This window comes from Aricia agestis, chromosome 16, assembly GCF_905147365.1.
Source record: "Aricia agestis chromosome 16, ilAriAges1.1, whole genome shotgun sequence".
NCBI lineage: Eukaryota > Metazoa > Arthropoda > Insecta > Lepidoptera > Lycaenidae > Aricia > Aricia agestis.
In genome coordinates this window covers 9,922,142-9,944,655 of record NC_056421.1, presented here as the reverse complement: position 1 = coordinate 9,944,655, position 22,514 = coordinate 9,922,142, and the positions used below count along the sequence as shown (strand labels likewise).

At 37.4% G+C, this 22,514-nt stretch overlaps 1 protein-coding gene across 1 annotated transcript; it reads right to left on the bottom strand.

Moving 5' to 3' along the window:
* Positions 1-6,614: 6,614 nt before the first annotated feature.
* On the bottom strand, positions 6,615-22,187 carry LOC121734777 (zinc finger CCCH domain-containing protein 14). Its single transcript, XM_042125393.1, has 12 exons — positions 21,974-22,187; positions 21,527-21,569; positions 20,802-20,966; positions 19,951-20,531; positions 19,157-19,392; positions 17,830-17,967; positions 15,273-15,402; positions 11,468-11,688; positions 10,923-11,039; positions 8,580-9,220; positions 7,085-7,270; positions 6,615-6,816 (listed from the first exon to the last, which is right to left on the bottom strand). The coding sequence occupies exons 1-12, from the start codon at positions 22,010-22,012 to the stop codon at positions 6,632-6,634; spliced, it is 2,682 nt and encodes an 893-aa protein (XP_041981327.1). The 5' UTR covers positions 22,013-22,187; the 3' UTR covers positions 6,615-6,631.
* Positions 22,188-22,514: the final 327 nt, after the last annotated feature.

Below are 22,514 nucleotides of genomic sequence, written 5' to 3'. Positions count from 1 at the left end.
AAGTAACTTGTGTACAATTGGAAATTATAGGCTATATATTAATTAGACCTATAATGATCTAAAAATAGTCGTAATTGCAGTACTTTTTTATTAACGTGCTATTTTTTAAAAACTCGGCGTGTACACGGACTTCCCTTACAGTTTGAGGTAAGTCCGTCTAGTACCAATATAGTCCTAACCTGTGAAGTAATATGCATGGCAACGGTTTCTAGCAGAGCCGCAAAACGGCCATTCAAATATGTGTTTAAGGTGTCGGTAATAAGGTTCGCATTCCAGAGAAAAATCATTTTATAACATATTAAGGCAAGTCCGGCATATCGTAAGTCTAAGTGGTTGCAAACATTGTTTGAAAAATTAAACACTAAGTATAAACATAAAATAATGTTTATTACAAATTCAAAATTATTAGTGCCGGCAAAATCAACAACTTTACTTCATTATCATTCATGGGATAAGGCATTTTTCAACATACTCCCCTACTTAATTTTGATTTGATTATTGTTTATTGATAATATTATGTCTACTTAGTACCCAATGTTTAGTTCACGTGGCAGATTGGGGCCATGCACGCGAAAGTTACGCGTTTTTACCATTATTTTTTTCGTTCAATTAAAATTATAAGTGTGGTTGGTTTGAAAAGGTTGACAATATCTGATTCGAGGCAAGACCGGCATATGACGGCCTTTCCTTATGCAAACAAGACGGACTTCGCAATTATTGCAATTTTAGGTTAGACATGTGTTGCAGGTGATAATAACGAAATTAAAGCGATATTAACAAATTGAACACCAGTAATAAGTAAAAGGATCACCAAATTACGTAAGTAATCCAAGAAACTCCTTCGTATTCCCACTTTTTTTTTAATTTTTTGCACACACACACACACGCGCACACACTGCGAGTACAAAATGGGAAAAAAATGGCGGACCGTTTTTTTCGTAACAGGTAGTTAGTAGCGAGATGCCTGTTTCTTAGGTCAAACTAGCTCTGCAATATTGTTTTACCTACTGAGCCATATGAAACTAGTCGTTCAAATATGGAAGTTATTGCCGATAGACGGACTTACCTCCCAGACGGACTTCGACACATTGACCTTACTTAATTAAGTACGTTTTATAAATTAGGTAAGTACATACAATCAGAAAAGTGTCATTTTTTGTAGCTAATTATCTCTCTGATGTTTGGAGTGAAATTGGTGCAAGCTACTATGTTCATCAGTAAGTCGAGACCGTTTTTAACGAAGTTCGCATCTTCGAAAATGCTTGGTCCGCACGCAATGGATCGGCGGTCCGGATGCGGCCCGCGGTCCGCCATTTGGTGACCCCTGTTCTATAGGATAGGGACCGTAGTTCCGCTGCAGCTAAATTCTTTTATTACAGTGCTAGATGACGCCCGTAACTCCGTTGCGCCAAAATTCATTCGAGAACCGTTTATTTTCCAGGATTATCCTACCTATGCGTCCTTTCCCGGGATCAAAGTATCTTATTACTAAATTTCAGCAAAATCGGTTCAGCGGTTTGGGCGTGAAGAGGTTACAGACAGAGAGACAGACAGACACTTTCGCATTTATGATATTACTTATTAGTATTAATATGGATACCACGGGAGTATCGTAATTTTTCGTTATAGTAAAAAGCCAGAGCAGTCTGTGTTAGATCCTAAGGACATTGGACACCCTAAATAATAAGTACTTAAGTATTATGATTTATGATGATCAAAAACCATTTTACCACCATGTCATACTATAGCTATTTGACCGAGCTTAGCTCGATATTATATCGAATATCGAGCTTAGCTCGATATTAGATAAAACCATAGACTTAATATATATACTTAAAGCACAAATAAAATGACATTTTCTCAGAATTGCTCGTTTAAATATATAAGATAAGTACACATTTTCGTTTTTATACTTATAGATAAGTACTGAATATAAAGTGATATATTCAGTAATACTATAACTCATCTAAAATATACTTACTTTTGCTTGTTTTATAGCATTCAGTAACCACTGCAATGCATCCAATTAGGCTATAAACTGGAGTGCCACCCCGCAGTAAAAATAAAGCACTCACTCCGCCCCAGTTACTGCAAGCTCAGAGTTTTTAATACATTAACATGATAGCGAGCTTCTATGCGCGCATCTGAAAATTATTATTTAAACGGCTTTTATGTAGCTTTAAATTGAGTTTATTTAAAAGGGAATTTTATTTCTTTGTACATAATATTATGTGATTGAAACATACCTACATAAAGTAGGTAAATACTTTGAATAAAATTCGAGCTTTACAACATATTATCTAGGCTTCGATCACTAATATACAAGATACACAGTCCCATACAAAACCTCTCGAAAATCTGTCGCCGAGTAAAAGTGTTTAAAAAAGTATACATTTATCTAAAATCAACCTTAATAATAGATAATAAAGATCTTTTTATAAAACAATGTACAATGTGTGTTTACAAAGCAATAAATTTTTACGAACGACGCACGCTTCAAACTAAATTCAACCATCCGCGTATATGTCTTAAAGTTTAAATTATTACAATTCCAAAGAAGTAGTTCAATAATTTTACGGCCGCACTTCGCCGCTGGAACAAGGTGAAGTGAAGTATGAGCGGAGTCGAACTGTTCAACATTTTTTTGTTGATTGTAATAATTTTAATAGTCCATTTTTAATTTTTCCAAAGTTTAATGTATAAAGTGTGGAGTAATTATTTTTACTTGTAATATTATGTTGTTCTAATATGTTTAATCTTATAGTTAACTAAAATGTACGTGTATACATTGAATATAAATGCTTAGAACATACAACGCTCGCTAAAGTCGGCTTGAAAAATTGTTCGCATCTTTGCCGTGCTATAACTGATATCCAATCTCCACATCTAACTGGATCTCGAGGAAACCTAAAAAAAAATATATTCCTCAATAAAATAAATAATAATTAATAGCGACTCCACCAAATGGAACAGAAACACAGTGTATAACCCGAACATTTCAAGTGGGCATGATAAACTACGATACGTACCTTTAGTATGAGTATTCGCAATTGAGATGGTTTCTACCTCGTGTTGATTTATTTACAACTTAATTTTAAAACTGTTTTTTGTTGATTTCTTAATGAAATACCAATATTTATAATGCAATTGTATGAAATATATTAGGATAAAATTAATACTTACCGGAAATATGAAATTCCATCCTTTTTTGCGTTTTAAACGTATGATTTTTACAATCGTTGAACGAGCATTGGGACATGTTTCCCAGCGGAGCGTTCGAGCACTACTAAATCGAAAGTCCACCAGAATGTTGCATTTGGTGCTCTTTTAGTGAGATCGTTTTTTGCCGCGGACTGTGTATCTTGTATATTAGTGATCGAAGTATCTAGGTATAAATTATAATAGGTATACTCGGTTTAAAAGTATGTCTACTATATTTACTTACACTTTGAGTCCCGGGACGAAGGAAATAAGGATAGTTTTTATGCAACAGCATGTACAGTTAGATTAACATGGATTAATCATGGTTAGAGTATCATGGAAATGAACGAAATTCAGCGCAAAGAAGTTGTATCATGGGCGTATATAAGGGGGGTGTCCTGGGGGTCCGGACCCCCCCCCATTACTATTCATCTTACTTGTCCAATTTCGACAATAATAATATATGTACCTCGCCGATTAAAAATTAAAATCGGTGTGGTAGGTAAGTAACATGTATAAAAAAAATATTTTTGATTTCCTAAACACGTTGCCTATTTGCTGCTGCGGAATCCTGTTGCGCACTTTTTTAGGGTTAGGGACCCCCCCCCCCCCCCCCCCCTTATCATAGCTATATATACGCCCGTGAGTTGTATCATCATCTACTTGTCAATAACTGCAGTACCTAATGTTAGCAATGTAAGTATGATACGTAATTGATAATAGTAAGGAACCTGGTAAAGAAGAATTTTCCTGAACTTTCCTTGCTGGCGGTACCCACTCCCTGTAATCACAGCCCAAAAATCACACCAATTGATGCCAATCACGCCGACCTTGCTCCTCCAAATGTCCTGTTATTCTATCACCTGTTATTTATCAATCAATTAGATCACGCGCTGTGGGTGGCACCTATTTATCAAGGGTAACAATAATTGGGAAGCATTTGGTAGCACGAAAATTGTTTTATGTATACAGGGTGTAACAAAAATAAGTGATAACACTTTAGGGTGTGTACGTGTTCCTTGTAGAGAGTTCACTGTGAAAGTAGCAGGGCTGAAAGACCAAAATTTTTTTTCACTTTTGTATGGGGAAACTCGTGATGCTCGGGCCCTTGCCCATACAAAAGTGAAAAAAAATTTTCGTCATTCAGTGCTGCTACTTTCACAGTGAACTCTCTACAAGGAACACGTACACACCCTAAAGTATTATCACTTATTTTTGTTACACCCTGTATATAAAGTGTAACAAAACTAAGTGATTATACTTTAGAATGTGTACGTGTTCCTTGTAGTGTTGTAGTTCACTGTGAAAGTAGCAGCGCTGAAACACCAAATTTTTTTCACTTTGTTATGGGCTAGCACCAGCGTTGCCAGATTTTTTTTGCGCCAAGTCGGGACTTTGGAACTTTTTGAGTAAAAAAGCGGGATTTTGCAGTCAAAAGCGGGACAAGTTAAAAAAAAGGTATAAAATCAAAAGTTTTTAGTTTTTTTTTTATTTGCGTTAAAATAACGTTTACGTGACAATAGATAGCTAAAGACACAATAGCCAAAGAAAATTCACCCCTCTACCTCCCACACTCTTATCTTCAATACGCACCTTTCTTTCTCAGCAAGTTGCACGTACGTTCGGGCTTTGCCCGAAAAGCGGGACTGAGCCTGTCCCGCGCGGGACATTTATCTAATATTGAGGAAAAATTCGGGACGTCCCGCCAAAATCGGGACGTCTGGCAACGCTGGCTAGCGCCCCAGCGTCACGAGTTTCCCAATTTTTTTTGGGTTTTCAGTGCTGCTACTTTCACAGTGAACTTTCTACAAGGAACACGTACACACCCTAAAGTATTATCTCTTAGTTTTGTTACACCTTGTATATAATAGTCTTATGCTAAGTACTAAGTTACTCCAAATCGAGCAAAAACCACCGTGTGGACCGCAAAACTCAAAACCTCGCATCGAGCCGGCTCGATGTCTCCTTCGAACTTACTCGACGCGAGCCGTCGAGCTTTACTGAAGCGTGTGGAAGTGACTTCGAGTGGCGCGAGTCGACCTTCTCCTTAGTTGAACAGACATTTTTTGGCTCGAACGGTTCGGTGAATACAGAACGGAGGCCCAAGTGTGAGTTTTTGTTTCACATTCATCGTGAACGCGTTTGCCGTTTACTAAGATTTTGTATGGGAGTTGGGCTAACTTCCGTGAGCATCGCTAGGTGGCGCTGTACAAATCCTATACAAAATCTTAGTAAACGCCAAACGCGTTCACGATCGAATGTGAAACAAAAACTCACACTCGGGCCTCGGAGCGCTTACTCGATAGAGTAATGCCGAATGTGCGGACGAACGCCCAAGCCGCGGGTTTTGCTCGACGTGATTGCGCACGAGTAACATGTACTCGACTAAGAGCTGACGATCAAATCAGTCATGTAGCTTCAACTGTATTGAAACTCCGTTAGCTACTTTCCCGAACAACCCTTTCTGATAATCTGCGTGCTGGCAGGCCGTGGGAGGTTGGTGTAGTGAGGTGGGGAAAAAAAAAGAAAAAAAAAAGTAGGTTCAACAACTTTCATTTTTCTTTTGGTCTGTCCATAGTTATAAGCCTTTTAAGAAGTGAAGCTAGAAAGAGAGATCTGATGTGTAACCGTGACGTCAAATTATAGGCAAAACAAAATATAAAGTCCATACTTAATTTCGTTTTGCAAGTAAAATATAATTTTTACAACTTTCTTACATTCATTTTGCCCTATAGATATACTAAAGCAGGGGTTCCCAAACTGTGCACCGCGGCGCCCTGGAAAGGCAAGAGGGGCGCCGCGCCGTGAGTAGATCCTCCATCATTATCGAAAACAACAAATAATATTATAATTTAATTTTAATATTGATTACATGGGCGTACCGAGGGGGGGGGGGGGGGGGGCAGGGGGTGCAGCTGCCCCCCCCCTGGATCATATTGACGTCCCTACTAAGTGTTATTATCTAGTAATTTTATCTATAAAAATCAAAAATTAAGAAAACGAATTTTAGCCATTTGTTTGCAATACAATATATTTACAACTAAAAATTATATTTTTTTATTCTTTATAAACACGTAGCTTATAAAAATCTGATTTGCCAGCCCCCCCCTGGCCCAGAACCTGGGTATTTTGCCCCCCCCTGGCCCAGAACCTGGGTACGCCCATGATTGATTATGTAAAGCAGGGAGGTGATTGAATATTTGTTAATTATAATCATTTACCTGCTTACAGCATTAACTATAATCATTATATAATTATATGTTTATTTATGTATCTTTTTCTAATAGCTAGGTAGAGTATAGGGCGCCGTGATAAAATATCGTGACGTGTAACTACGCCGCAGGCTGAAAAAGATTGGGAGCGCCTGGACTAAAGAACTACATAGGTATCAAGATATAACAAAAACACACACACACTAGAATACACTTTATTACTTCCACGTGACGTCGTGATGGTAGAAGTTACACTCGAGTTTGTTGACGCACGCTTTGCCGTAGCGGCACGGCTTGGGGTGGTAGTAGTGGCAGGCGGGGTTCGCGCACCCCGGGTAGAACTTGCACAGGTTGGGCACTGTAGATATGGACTTGTAGTTAGCTGCGGGGACCACGTGGGACGCTGAAACAATTGATATTGTTTAGTAAAGCTTATTCATATTGAGACCAGGGCTGGATACACCAAGGATATAAAGTAGAAGTGTGTCTCAAAAAATGAAAATATAGACACGACGAACTTGATATGGAGTGAACCTCACACGTTACTTCAACCTCGTACGTACGAAGTTCCCTCCGTACCAAATGCACTAACTAATCTGTAGAATCGTACATACGAAGTTCAACCCGCACCAAATCTGTAGAGCGATAATGATACCAGCTTTGACCCTCACCTATCTGCGGGGGCGGGGGTTGCGCGAGGGGCGGGGCGTGCGGCGCGTGCGAGTACGGGCAGGCGCGGCGCGTGCAGGCCGCAGCGAACTTGCAGCGCGGGTGGGCGAACGCGCACGCTGCACCGAACCGACACAACGGGAACGCTCGGCACCATGGCTTTTCGGGGGCCACTGTGGCTGCTGACACTGGACATAGAGATATAATTTGTAGCTGTGTCACAGTTTTAATTAGTACAGCTGCCAACGCTAACTACTGAATTTGATTAACTTAACTTAAGCTGTCCTTATTTATAAGCATCAGCATGTATGTTATTTGAAAATAAATATCTATATATTTATATGTACGTAGGTGAATGAAATTTTGTACAGTTATAGTTTATATGGTGAAGGAGTGCATCGAGCTAATATTATTTTGAAATTATGCTTTTATCATAATTTTATTTTATCAAATAAAATATTACACACACTACAACACACACACTAGGAAAAATGACAGATTTTTGAGTGACAAGCCTATAAATATGAATTATACTCTTTTATTTATGGTTGAAGTCTGTTGACAACAAGGTGACAAATTGAAAATGGATTATAGTTTTTTTTTAATGGGTCTTAGATACTATTAGACAATGTTTACACGGCCAGTCTCAGATCAGCTGAGTCCCAGAGACAAGAGTTGAAAAAAATATTAAGATAAAGTCAATATTTTTTTTACAAAATACAGGTCCTAATGTCGTTGAAACTAAGGTCGAATTTCGACCATTGGGCGATCTCTAGCTTGAATTATTACCTAAAATATTGTTCCTACAAAGATATGGATCGAAGAAAGAGACGCCTAATTAGAGGCTACGATAAAATATCACATTAATTGAAAAGATTTTAGATTACTCAATGGTTCGCTTAATGTTTTTCAGGAAAGGATTTTATTATTATTTATTTTTTAACACCAGTTTCTACAATGTTGAAACAGAAGTATAGTCTGTCAAGAAAGTGAAGAAATTAAAAAGTGGCAACATCGTAGTGTCATCCCTTTTTTCTTAGATTGATTTGTAAGGGATGACACTACTATGTTGCCACTTTTTAATTTCTTCACTTTCTTGACAGGCTATAAATAAGGTTTTTGTAAGACCTTATTTATACCTGACGTGGGAGAGCCATGCTTCGGCACGAATGGGCCAGCTCGACCGGAGAAATACCACGTCCTCACAGAAAACCGGCGTGAAACAGCGCTTCCGCTGTGTTTCGCCGAGTGAGTGAGTTTACCGGAGGCCCAATCCCTTCCCTCCCCTATTTCCTTCCGTTCCCTCCCCTATTCCCTTCCGTACCCTCCCCTGTTCCCTTCCCTACCCTCTCCTATTACCCCTTAAAAGGCCGGCAACGCACCTGCAGCTCTTCTGATGCTGCGAGTGTCCATGGGCGACGGAAGTTGCTTTCCATCAGGTGACCCGTTTGCTCGTTTGCCCTCTTATTTCATTAAAAAAAAATTAATGATACTTACGCGGCGGTATGGCATCATATTTGTGTGGGTTGGGCGGAGTCGTGAGCACAACATGACTGTCACTGCTGGCACTTATCGTCCTTTCTCTAACACTAGCTGTCTCATCTTTCTTCTCTTTCCCTTTCTCTTCTTTATCTCTCTTCTCCTTCTTATCAACATCAAATACAATCGGCGACGCTTTTCTTTTCTTCTGCGGCGGAGTTGCATCTTCCACTTTTAATTCATCCTTGTTTACTTCCACGCTTTTCCTTTTCTCCGCAAAATTCTGTTTGTCTTGATTAATTATAACCTGAGTTGCACTATCTTCGCTTGTGTCGCTTAATCGTTTCTGAGTACCTATTGGTTCATTTTTATTTTCTTTAGCATCATCTTTCTCTTTGGCTAATTCTTCATCTTTTCCCACCTCATTTTCTACTTTATTCTCATTTTCTTTTCTACTTTCCTTATCTCTTTTACTCTCCTTATCTTTCTTACCGTCTTTTTCTTTGCTCTCTTTCTTTTGTTTAGGTTCATCATCATCTTCATCTAGGAGTCCTTCCGTCATGAGTTTTTTGGCTAGGAATGTGTTTGGATGGTATCCGTCCATCGTTACTATGAATTGTGTGTCTTTGCTTTTGTCTACTGTCGTATTATGAATATTTCTGAAAAAAATATACAACATTTTAAAATATTTGTGTTTTTACACATCATAATACTTATACCAAACTTATACACCCAAAGACCTATGATATTGTTTTGCTGTAAAAATTTTCAAAAGCGATTTTGGTTCAAGAACTAAACACACCGGCAAAATTAGAGGAACATAACAAAATTTTCATTTTTTTTAAATTGTTCACTGATTTTTATATATTTATTTATTTATTTACTAATTGATTATTAAAAAATAAATTTTATATAAATTTAGGGCATAAAAAAGGGAAAAATAGAAAAAAAATCAAAAAATTAAGAAAATCTTTGAAATTTCAGTAGTAAGTTTTTAAGATAAATTCTCCATTTTTATTAAAGAAATGCCATGTTAAAAGCGTGTAATGCCTTCTATGGATCTCAAGAGGGCCTGGATACGCCATTCCATGCTTGAATTTTAATTGTCAGTCATTTCCTGTGGGATTTTCTCCTACTTCTCCAGTAGCGCCAACTCGAGCTCCTGGACACATTTTGGAGCTGGAGTTTTAACTCGTACCGTTCACCCATTGATGTGCCACACGTCTTCAATCGGATCCACATCCGTAGACCACGCTGGCCTCTCCACCTGGGCTACGCCAGCATCGTTTAGGTAATAATGCCCGATTTTCTTACTCTATGGACGCACATAAAATTGAAATTACTACCTAAAACTGTGTAAAAGGCACACCATGCAGTTCCAGGATGTCGGTGCTATAGCCCTGTACTGTCAAAGTACCATCATCTATAATCATTGGCTCCATGCTGGCTCCAAATCATATGCAACTCCAAACCATTACGAAGCCTGCATCATAGGCCACTGTTTCCGGTAAGTTTGATGGCCTGTAGCTTTCCTTATGATTTATCCACATTCTTTATCGCCTGTCAATACAATGTACACAGAATTTGCTCCCATCACTGTAAAGCACAAGATTTCACTCACTTGTCTAATTTTGATGTTCACGCGCAAATCTTAGCCTGGCTCTTCGGTGTCCTGTCTCAAGTTTTGGTGCCCTTGCTGGCACTTTTGAGTTTAATTTAACTTCTTTGAGTCTTCTTCTTACTGTACAATCACTTACACGTTCAACTTGGACCTGTTCCGACAGGTTTCGTGTCTGCATAGCAGTTTGAGGTCGATTTCTTAAGTTTTGTTTCCTTACAAAATGGTCATCCTGAACCATTGTCACCCGACATCTGCCTTGTTCTCGTCTCCGAACGTAAGATCCAGTCTCTCTGAAGCGTTGAAAGTTACGATGAACCACGGAAGCCGACACACGTAAGGCCTGACTGACCGAACGGTAGGTGTGACCTTTCTCTATCGTGGTTACAGCTCTAGCTGTCGCAGATGCTGGGAAATCACTAATTTTGTATCTAAGCAATGTGTTCTTCCAAAAACCAAACAATCAAATGAGCTGAGCATACCTTGCACCCCGCTAAAACGCCATTCTTATCAGGAACACTTACAACGTCAATAATCGAAAAACACTTATTAGGGCATAATTGCTATAAAAACCTGTCAACTTGCCAGTTTTGTTCAATATTTTATTTCTTGAATGAGCTTAGAAGCTATAATAAAGGCTTTCAGACAGCCCCACCCACTTGAGTTCAAGTTTTGGCTCTTTTTACCCATGTTCCGCTAATTTTGCCAGTGTGTGTAGTTCAGTCAAAGCTTTGCTTACTCACATAGTCTCAATAACATCATCATCATGCTGTATCTTGCTGGGCACGTACTCCGTGTTTGTTATAACTTTGGTGATGGACCGTAGTGGCTTGTCTCGCTCTGTGATGTCACTCGCTAGTCTGAAACAAACATACTGTGTTAGTGCCTATATACTTTTGTCCCCACCAAATATATTAATATAATAATCTGCTTTAAAGATAAAAATGATGTTTCTCATAAACTACCTACTAAATTATGAACAAATCAAGAAGAAACAGCTTTTCTTTATTCCAGCAACTCCAAAAGCTGTAATTTGATTGGCTAGAGATAGCATTACAGATATTTCAATTTAGTTTTACAATCATCTGTTTTATATAAAGTCGATTTATTATTAAATGAAAAGTCTTACTTATAATTACTATTACTTCAAAAGAGTCAGCAGGTCTTTCTCTCCAAAACCTTCCAACCCTAGCACGTAACAACTGGTGTCAGAAGTGGGATACTGGTTGACGCTAAATGGCTCTAGTTTCTTTGTGTGTTCGTAACACTATAAACAAAAATTTCTTACTTGGAACTAATCTCGGAGTCGCTATCCGGGTCGCCGAGACTGATGGTATCGCCGTGGCTATCGCCGCGACTGTCGCCGCGACTGTCGCTGCGACTGTCGCCGCGACCGTCGGCATCGCTGGGAACCTGTATGACTATCTTCTGGGGGTCCACGCACCGCCGCATAGGCAGCACCAAAGCACGTTTCACCGTTTGCGGCTCAGGCTCAACTTTTGGTGGTATCTGAAAGAAAAATAATTAGATTAGGACGAATGGCAATCCATGTAATTTTACTGATAATTAAGAATAATAATTATCATCATAGCAATGCTTTATATATAAGTACGGAAGTGTTTCTCGGTTAAAAATAATTCAAAAGCGATTTTAACTTTTTTTGTCTTATGTTATATCTGCAGTTTTGCTGTCTAATGTCTCTAGATCATAACGTTAATATACCTAGCGGAATAGAGAAACAAAGGCCTGAGCAAGAGAGATGTTACTATCAGTAACACTGCGTGGTAAAAAGAGACGTGGTGTGAAGCGTCCATAGATATTATTATTATTATTATACACTAGCTGTTGCCCGCGACTTCGTCCGCGTGGACTTCAGTTTATAGCGCGCGATGTCAACAAAATTGGTGTCAAAAGCTTTTATAAAAAAACCCTGGTACCCATTAAATCAATACAGCTGTGCAGTGTGCAAACAATAAGTACTTCATTTTTGTATGTTAAACTTTATATATTATGCCAAATTTTAAAGCTTATTTAGCCCCCCAATTACACAACTTTACCCATAAACTATTTATCATTGATAGGTTTAGCCCCAATTTCACCAACGTCTGTTAGTGTTAACAGCTTGTTAAAATATCCTGTCTTCTCTTTCATTCATATGAAAAACGAAACAGCTAACGTGATACTAATTCGAGCATTAACTTTAACAGTCGTTGGTGAAATTTGGTATTAAGGTTACGTCACTGCCTGCACAGATAAAGTACTGAGTTATTTAATACCGTAGAATAGATATAACAATCGAAAAAAATCGAGACTTAAATGTAAGATGATACCACCTCTTATAGAAAGACTTTTGAGCAAGCGTCAGCGCGATGTAGAAGACGCACGGCGCCATCTATTATGAATTTTTTGAACAAATTTACGACCCTTACAACCCTTTTTTCCAGTAAAAAAGTAGCCTATGTCCTTTCTCAGGCTTTAGACTATCAGTATACAAAATTTCATTACAATCGGTTCGGTAGTTTTGGCGTTTGGCGTGAAAGCGAGACTGACAGACAGAGATACTTTCGCATTCATAATATTAGTACAGATTATGTGCACACTGCACAGCTGTTTTTGGGTATTTTGATTAATTAAGAGGATTCCACACCGCCCTTTTTTCCATACAAACGTTGTCCCCTGTTTCCTCCCTGGATAATGCTAGTAGAGTTATATTTTTTTTCCTGAATATCTACGGCCACTAATACAATGTCCCTATGTTTTTTTTTTTCATAATTTAATTATTAAATAAGATATGAACGTTCAAAAACCCAAAAAAATGGCCAGATTTTCCACTGTGTTCAAACGTCCAGAAAACAGATTTGGCTAGATTATACAAAAAAAGCAAAACATAGGAACACAGCTCAAGCCTTTTTTTAATCTTTAATGAAAAAAGTAGTTAAATCGGTTAAGTTTTGGAGAAGGAATCAGGGGACAACGAATCGTTGATTTTCTGGATTTTCTGCAGTTGTCTCTATCGCGTTCTGCGGTATAGGCTTGAGGTAAGGGAGACAGCTATAGATATTACACGTACTTTTTTTTCATTTCTCAAGCCGCTGTTGTATCCTCTTAAGGGCCGCGCTACACCGGAATGGCAGCGGCGAGGCAAGCACTTTCAGCGCTGCCATTCCGGTGTAGCGCGCTGCGCGGCCCTAAGAGGGGTACCACTTACCAGGGTTTTAAAAAGTTTTTAAATTTGACACAAATTTTGTTGACACCGCGCGCTATAAACTAAAGTCCACGCGGACGAAGTCGCGGGCAACAGCTAGTTATGAATAAAAACAATAATATATAATAAAGTAGGTATGATTAGTTCTGTTATAATAATGAAGTAAAAAAATAAAGCGCCATCTGTTTTCATATATTAGAATTAAAATGTTGATTGCTGATTGCATTGATATATTTTCTGGATGGAATATAGGCCAACACAACACACTCGAACTCCTTAGAAATGCAGTAGGAGTTCTATAAGATAAGATAGATTGATTATTATTATAGCAAGTGATAACATTATTAAACATAATATTCTAACGTATTAAAAACTATAAACAAAAACATAACAACTAATAAGTATGATTAGTTCTATGTTACAACGAAGTAAAAAAATAAAGCGCCATCTGTTGAATCGTATTAGAACTAAAATGTTCATTGCATCGCGTCGATATATTTCTGGATTTTTTATAATATTACACATAAAATATATTTAAGATTTTTGAAATATTATTTTAATACACATCCAAGACCCAGGAACATTAAAAACTTTTTGTTCCGCCTGCGGGACTCGAACCCAGGACCCCCGGGATGAGCGCTGGTCACGCGCAATGCGAAGTAATTTTCATCGATATTTTCATGGAAATAAGATATTTTCCCACATCAAAATGTAGCCTATGTCCTTTCTCAGACTCTAGAATAACTGTGTACAAAATTTCATTGCAATCTATTCAGTAGTTTTGGCGTGAAAGCGAGACAGACAGGCAGACAGACAGACAGACAGACAGAGATACTTTCGCAGTATATTTCGCAGTATTTATAAGTCGCGGGCAACAGCTAGTTATGAATAAAAACAATAATATATAATAAAGTAGGTATGATTAGTTCTGTTATAATAATGAAGTAAAAAAATAAAGCGCCATCTGTTTTCATATATTAGAATTAAAATGTTGATTGCTGATTGCATTGATATATTTTCTGGATGGAATATAGGCCAACACAACACACTCGAACTCCTTAGAAATGCAGTAGGAGTTCTATAAGATAAGATAGATTGATTATTATTATAGCAAGTGATAATATTATTAAACATAATATTCTAACGTATTAAAAACTATAAACAAAAACATAATAACTAATAAGTACCTATGATTAGTTCTATGTAACAACGAAGTAAAAAAAAGCGCCATCTGTTGAATCGTATTAGAACTAAAATGTTCATTGCATCGCGTCGATATATTTCTGGATTTTTTATAATATTATACATAAAATATATTTAAGATTTTTGAAATATTATTTTAATACACATCCAAGACCCAGGAACATTGAAAACTTTTTGTTCCGCCTGCGGGACTCGAACCCAGGACCCCCGGGATGAGCGCTGGCCACGCGCAATGCGAAGTAATTTTCATCGATATTTTCATGGAAATAAGATATTTTCCCACATCAAAATGTAGCCTATGTCCTTTCTCAGACTCTAGAATAACTGTGTACAAAATTTCATTGCAATCGGTTCAGTAGTTTTGGCGTGAAAGCGAGACAGACAGACAGACAGACAGACAGACAGACAGACAGACAGAGATACTTTCGCATTTATAATATTAGTATAGATGACAGCAGCACTCTTTTTTTGACGTCCAGTCGGCACGTGCCGCACGTTGACAATTTAATCTCATAGAAATCATGTTCAATCGTGCTTGTGTAAGTGTAAACGTTACACATAATATTTTTACACACAGATGTAAACCAATTTCGGTTTCGTTTGACAGCTCGAGATTGTTGCTCTATTCCGCTAGGTATATTAACTTTATGCTCTAGAGTCTAGATTGTCATAACAACACACTCACATTCAGCAGGCTCTTGTGTGCGTCGGCGACGGCTCGCAGCAGCAGGCTGTTGGCGGGCGCGACGCGCGGTCGCGGCCGCACACGCACTACGGACGCACAGCTGCGGCCGCGCGGCAACGACACCGATACTCTGTAAAAAGCAAGTAAATTAGGTTAGGGGCCATCCGCCGTGGTGAGTACACGAGGTTTAAGGCGCTGTGGTTGTTGCAACTACGTAAAATGAGTTTTTTAAATAATGTTTTTTGTAAAGAAAATGTCATTATTAAAGTATAAAAAAGTACCGTTTTAAAATTGAGAAAATTTCCTATAAGCAAAGGTATATCAGTACACAATTTGAAAAATTATGCTCGATAGAAAAAAAATATTAAAGATGACTGTTATAACGCTGTTTTTCATAATTAAATCATTTTATGGCTAAATTACACACTTTTTAGTAAAAACAAAAAATGTAGTACATTTGTCGTAACCCAACCTAAACGATTTGATATATTTGATTTGTGTAGTACTAAAAACAAAAGGTTTTTTCTCCTATTTCCTATTATGAAGGCACGCGGCGAGCGCGTAACAGCCACTGTACAAGGCGCGCTGATACGATTGTTATTTTAATGTCCTTTCGTCGATATTCGTACTGACAGACATCGACCAGCTTATTTTAGGGACTACTGGGCCTTAAGAACACGTGATTGATATTTCCGTGATTCCCCCCTCCCCCTTTCAGGCCACACGTAATCAGTGGACAATCTCTTATGCGATAAATCAGGACATATGTTTTATTTTACACATTTAATTTACAAACTTGCTGCCCGTGATGTCGGGCTGCTTTATCCAATTCTGAATGGCAAATTTCAAAATCATATCGCCTCGTCACGTTGCGAAGTGAAGTGACCCATAACTGAACCCTTAGGCTTCACTTTCTTTTATGGATTTCTTAGAATCAATCTGTCATTTCATCTATTTTTCCTAATAAAGAAATCTTATTCCTAGAGTGACCATGCTAATAGGGATTGCAATCCGGCGTCATTTTCAATCCGGTCCGGATTTGACCGGATTACCGTCAATCCGGCCGGATCCGGTCGGATCCGGCCGGATTGATGAAATTGAACTAAATACCGAAAATCATCCTATTTTTGCTTTCTAATTAAAAAAAAAGGCATATATGCATCACTTGTAACTGATTAATGCAATATTTTCAAAGCGAGATAAGCACTCTTTAAAAACTGTAGAGCATGGAATAATATTTTAAATGTCCGTATGGTTGCTCAAGCACATTACGGCATTATCGTAACCTAGTCGGCCTAGCCTAGAAGAATGAGTAGGTCAATTGCACCCTCCCCACCACCATACGTAGCTGTAGTCAATGGCGAGTTGATATTTAACGATATATATCCATTTGTTGCTCATCGTTTAAAAGCGTCACTTAGCAAATAACTTCTAATAGAGCTGCTGCGGTTCCGTAGTACCGCTAGTTTTTGATAATTTTTGTATAGTCAATGAATATACATTTATGACGTATTTTACACTACTAACAACATCATCTCAGTCACGTTCAAAGGAATTTGAACGGAAAGTTCCTTTGTACTTCATCGAAGACATTTTTTTAGATGGTCGACTATTACTCAATAACTTTGAAGTCTTCTTAGCCGTGATAATTTTCCTTTAAAATTCAGCACATTTCCTACTCCCATGATTTTTTCACATTTCTAGAAGCAACCGTTTATCTGGTAGAAGGGGGGGGGGGGGGGGACACTGGATTGGACTGGACGATTTTTTCCACTTTAAAACTTCATATTGCACAAATGGATCCCTAAATCGGAAAATTATCTAAGAATACTCGTAATATTTTTAAAACCTATCCAACGAACACCCCACACGATGGGGTGGACGCGGAAAAAAATCATCCTCGCTTCATCTGTATGAGAGGTACCATAATAAATATATATTTTTAAGATTTTATATACCATTTTGCCAATTCATGCCAATTTACAGCTTTGTAGGTCCCATATATAGTCTCTGAGCAAAACCGCGGACAGACAGACGGACAGACAGACCGAAACCATAACGGTTCATTGTTCACTACAGAACCCTAAAAAAGTGAGAAAAAGCTTATCCAGGGGTAACGCATTTAACGTAAGTTATTCATGCAACAACCATATCAGCTTACTACAAATTAAAGTATATTATTATTTTTAGCAGTATTCCACGAAATAAACCTCAACTTGTAAGTACATGAGTGAGTGTACGCATAGGCATGCGCAGCATGGCATACACTCACTCATTTACTTACAGGTTGATGTTTATTTCGCGGAATTTTGCTAAAAATATTAATATACAAAATGTTAAGCTATGGATTTCCGCAAAGTAACGCCTGATTCTATTAACTATTGCCACAAATCGCTACACCGGATCCGGTATATTGGGACCGGATCCCGTACCCGTAAAATGACGCCGGATCCGGCAAATTTCCGGATCGGATTTTCCGGATTGCAATCCCTACATGCTAAGTGTGCTAGAAGTAACAAGAAGTCAAATAACCTTAGTCGAGGAACAATCTACTTACTTTGAGGTGAGTTTTTTGGGTTCACTCTTATCACTCTCATCTGAAACTGAAGTTTTCCGTGGCGGTTCAACATGACTGCCGAGCCGGCTCCTAGCCGACTTACTCGGTCGAAACTCTGGTTCCTTTTCAGGAGTCAATCTGCAAAGTTTTGGGGTTATTATTTAAACTTTGGATTACTTAATATGCTTTATTATAGTAACTAAATAGTTACTGTTACTACGCTGTCTTAGCGACCCAAATTTAACTAAGTAATAAAACAGTTTTATGTTCTAGCTCAAATTAGAAGTATCAATATGCCACTAATAATGGTAGGTTTTTGGTACCATTTTGAAATCCATACAGCATGATAAACATGCAATGACAAACATTAAACACCTTATCAATTAAGTACAATATATACATTTTTACAAAACCAACAAGACAACAATGCCTCCAATTCAAATATGTTTTTTTTTTCAATTTCATTTTGGCATAAATATTCATCATGCAAGAAAACAATATGAAAATATACTTATTGACTATTGTAAATGAATATTACAGGTATTTTAAAGCATTATATTATGTCTGATTATTCTTTTTACCTCACTGACCTCCATTATACAAGTACGCTGGACTAATGGTACCCAGATATATTTTGTGCCTATTTGAAGCGGAATCAGCTCCCCCAATATTCAGGAAGAAAACTAAATCTGACGCAACTTGCAAATGTCCGCTCAATCGCTATTGGTTGTAGAAACCACAGATAATAGTATACCTCCATGGTAGAAACTAGTATTAGTTCCAAGTACTCCCACTACTGCTATCAGCGCCAATATGGCGACTTTCAAACATAATTTTTACGTCAAATTTAGTTCTCTTCCCGAATATTGGGGGAGCTGATTCCGCTTCAAATAGGCACAAAATATATCTGGGTACCATTAGTCCAGCGTACTTGTATAATGGAGGTCAGTGAGGTAAAAAGAATAATCAGACAATAGAATGCTTTAAAATACCTGTAATATTCATTTACAATAGTCAATAAGTATATTTTCATATTGTTTTCTTGCATGATGAATATTTATGCCAAAATGAAATTGAAAAAAAAAAAACATATTTGAATTGGAGGCATTGTTGTCTTGTTGGTTTTGTAAAAATGTATCATTAGTCCAGCGTATTTGTATAATGGAGGTCAGTGTTTTACCTACATATAGATTTCATCCGAACATCAACACTTATGTTATTAAGGCATGCAATAAATATAAACAAATTAATTTACCCCAAAGGTCATAATAATGTAAAAAAAAACATTTATCCTTACTAACTTTATACACATGTTTTAATTAACAACCTTTCTGGACTCTCAACAACTTTGGTGGGTTTTTCTTTTTCTGGCGCTTTTGTTGGTTCTCGGGCACCTAGCCTTTCTCGTATGGGTCTTTTTGGCAGATTCAGTTCAATTTGTGGTAGCATCTCCGGGGTAATGGTTTCTTGGGGTTTTTGTGGTTGGACCACGAGAGTTTTTACTGGAGCTGGTGTGGGTTTGGGGAGGATAGGAGGTGTGGCAGGAGGGGGTTGAGAGATTTCCTAAAACAAATGAAAACAACTATTTTTACAATTTCAATACATGACAAGTCATAATAATCATGATAATCTAAGCTGTCTATGGCTTCCATCCATCAACATAGACTATAGAGAATCATAGATGCCTCTTTGAGTAAAGATTAGAAGATATCTATACTAATATTATAGAGCAGAAGAGTTTGTTTGTTTGACCGCGCTAATCTCAGGAGCTACTGGTCTGATTTGAAAAAATCTTTCAGTGTTAGATATCCTATTTATCCAGGAAGGATATAGGCTATATTTTATCACGCTAAGACTAATAGGAGCGAAGAATTATTTGAAAGGGCTTATCTCACGAACTACTGGAGCAATTTTTCTGTTATTTGGCACAGATAAGAAGTAGACCACGTCATAGGCTAATTTGTCTGTAAAATATCTAATTTACGCGAGCGAAGCCGCGCGGAACGTCTAGTAATATATAATAGAGTTATTTCTTGTATTAGCCCATCATAATGGACCAATGTGGAAAGGCTGCACTAGGATTTGTAAGGTTAATATTTTTTATTTAAAGATAAACAATACCTGAAAAACATCTTCTGCAAAGTCATTCATTAGCTCCTCTGCCTCTGTTCTTATATTTAAAAAGTCTTCATCATCCGACATTGAGTCTAATTGTTCAACTAGTTTTTGCTTTAGTCCCTGCATCTTAGCTTCTATTGCGTCTATTTCTTTAAGCTGTTCCTCTCTATTTGGAGGTATGGCTGTATTCTGACTGTCAACTGCTACTTCTGACTGTGAAGGAATTGTTGCTGGGTCAATTATAGGAACTATTGGTCTTTTAACATCTTCAGTCCTTATCTTAACATCTAGTTTGGATGTGTCTTCAAATGGTTCAAGCGTAACACCATGGTTCTTCAGAATCTGTCCAGCGAAGACATCTGTGATGGATGGTTCAGGTTTCTCCATATTCATTAGCAATGGTGGTATATTTGGTCTAAGAATTTCCTGATGCTTTGACTTCTTTTTACTTTTATGAGTTTTCTTTTCCAATTTCTTTCGAGCCTTTTCTTTCTCTTTCTTTTTTGCTTTTTTTGCATCACCCTTTTTGGATTTTTCCTTTTTGTCCTTTACTTTACTTTCTTTCTTGGACTTTTCCTCTGGTTCTAGAACATTTTTTAAATATTATTAAATGGGAAAAAACAAAAATATGTATGGAAAATATTTATATTACTAACATATTTACCTACTATACATTTTTGGATAGTCTCAACTAAACAAAGTGGCAAAGCGCGCGACCCCTGCAAGTGCACCATATTTTCAATACTGCTGATTGGAATTTAAGTTATAACATGGCACACTTCCTGCAGCCATTCGCTTTGCCACACTCACCTTGGAACAATTTTCAATCCAAAAAATCACAATAATCTACTTACTGACAGGTGCTACAGTGACCTCTTGGAGTTTCTTCAGCACCTGATGTAGCCAGTTAACAAACAGCTCCGTATTGTCACCGAGGAACAGCTGCAAGTCATCCTCCATCTGCGACCGTGTCCTTTTATTAGCGACCATTACCATCACATAGTCAGGGAGCTCATCATCTGAAATTATACATAAAGTATAAACTATAATTATTATATTAGTCTTTCCCTCTTTATTTTTATAGTTTACACAGTGTAATGACTAATGAATTTAAACCAATAAATTGTGGTCATCGCAGTTGAGTTTTTCTTATGCTAAGTACTCACATATACGGTTTTGCTCGATAGTTTTACTCCAAATCGAGCAAAAACCGTGTTGACCACAAAACTCACAGCTCGAAGGTTCGCATCGAGCCAGCTCGATGTTTCCTTCTAACTTACTCGACGCAAGTCGTCGAGCTTTACTCAAGCGTGTGGACGTGATTACGAGTGGTGCGAGCTGACCTTCTCCTTAGTTGAACAGACATCTTTTGGCTCAAATGGTTCGGTGAATACTGAACGGTGAGATTACTCGATAGAGTAATGCTGAATGTATGGACAAAAGACCAAGCCGCGGGTTTTGCTCGATCAAGTAAACCGTAATGTGAGTACTTAGTATTACAGTTTAATGTTGGTACTATATTGTAATACTAAGCTTAAAGCTTCATTATCTTTATGTAATTTTAATTATTTTAACTTACCAACATAGCAACCCAACTCCGTCAGTTTGGCTTTGATAGCAGACTGTAACAAAAGATAGTTTAAATATTTTTAAAATACAAATAATATTTATTTGATGACTTTCCTCAGTAAATTATAATTGTTTTATAAGTGACAAAATATGATTAAAAATGTACTTCTGAAAATCATGCACATATTGTGGTCATGATACAGTATTAGATTATACAATAGAATATTGATTTGTAACAGTCGATACGGGTTATAGAATTAATATAGGATGGAACAAATGAAGTTTATTCGGCAGGCATACAAAAGGACACAAAATAACAACAGAAGTACTTCATACCCAAAACCGCAATCTTAGTACTTACATAACGAAGGCATGTATACAGTATGATGTATATTATTGATTTAAGAACAGAATATATAGGTATTTAATGTTAATCAATTGAAATACATTTACTTACTCGCATCTTCTGCCCGATCTCGCTGCCGACAACATCCATTTTTGATGATGATTTGTGTACTGTTTACAACGAAACTATTCTTCACCTAGTCAATATTTTACCACATAAACAACAACAAGCACGTTACGTTGTGGACATTTTCTATGAATCCTGGTTTAATTCCCACAATCAATCTTTATACAAAATAATTCATTTTTAGTTACGCGACGGTACATCACAAATCACAATTCTCAAAAATGTAGAAAAGTGACAGCTAAAAACTGACAGCTGAACTTATTTGACATTGACAACTATTTTTTTTAACATAGCAGCAAAAAAACAATGAAAGAAGACCGACAAAGATCGTTTTTAGGGTTCTCCCATATCTAAAGTTAATATGCCTATAATATTAACTTTATGGGTTCTCCAGGCTGTAGGTATCTAAAGAACGGCTCTGAAATTTTCACAGAATGTGTATAATTTTTTTTTCATATAATTATGTTGCAAAGATCTGTTGCCGCTTTATAACAATTCTGCCGTGCAGACACTAAAGCGCAGTAAG

Coding starts and splice junctions, on each gene's coding strand:
- LOC121734777 (XM_042125393.1), bottom strand. CDS start 22,012: ATGGATGTTGTCGGCAGCGAGATCGGGCAGAAGATGCGA. Junction 20,967..21,526: donor GGAGTTGGGTTGCTATGTTG/GTAAGTTAAAAT, acceptor GTATAATTTCAG/ATGATGAGCTCCCTGACTAT. Junction 9,221..10,922: donor GATGATGTTATTGAGACTAT/GTGAGTAAGCAA, acceptor TATTTTTTTCAG/AAATATTCATAATACGACAG.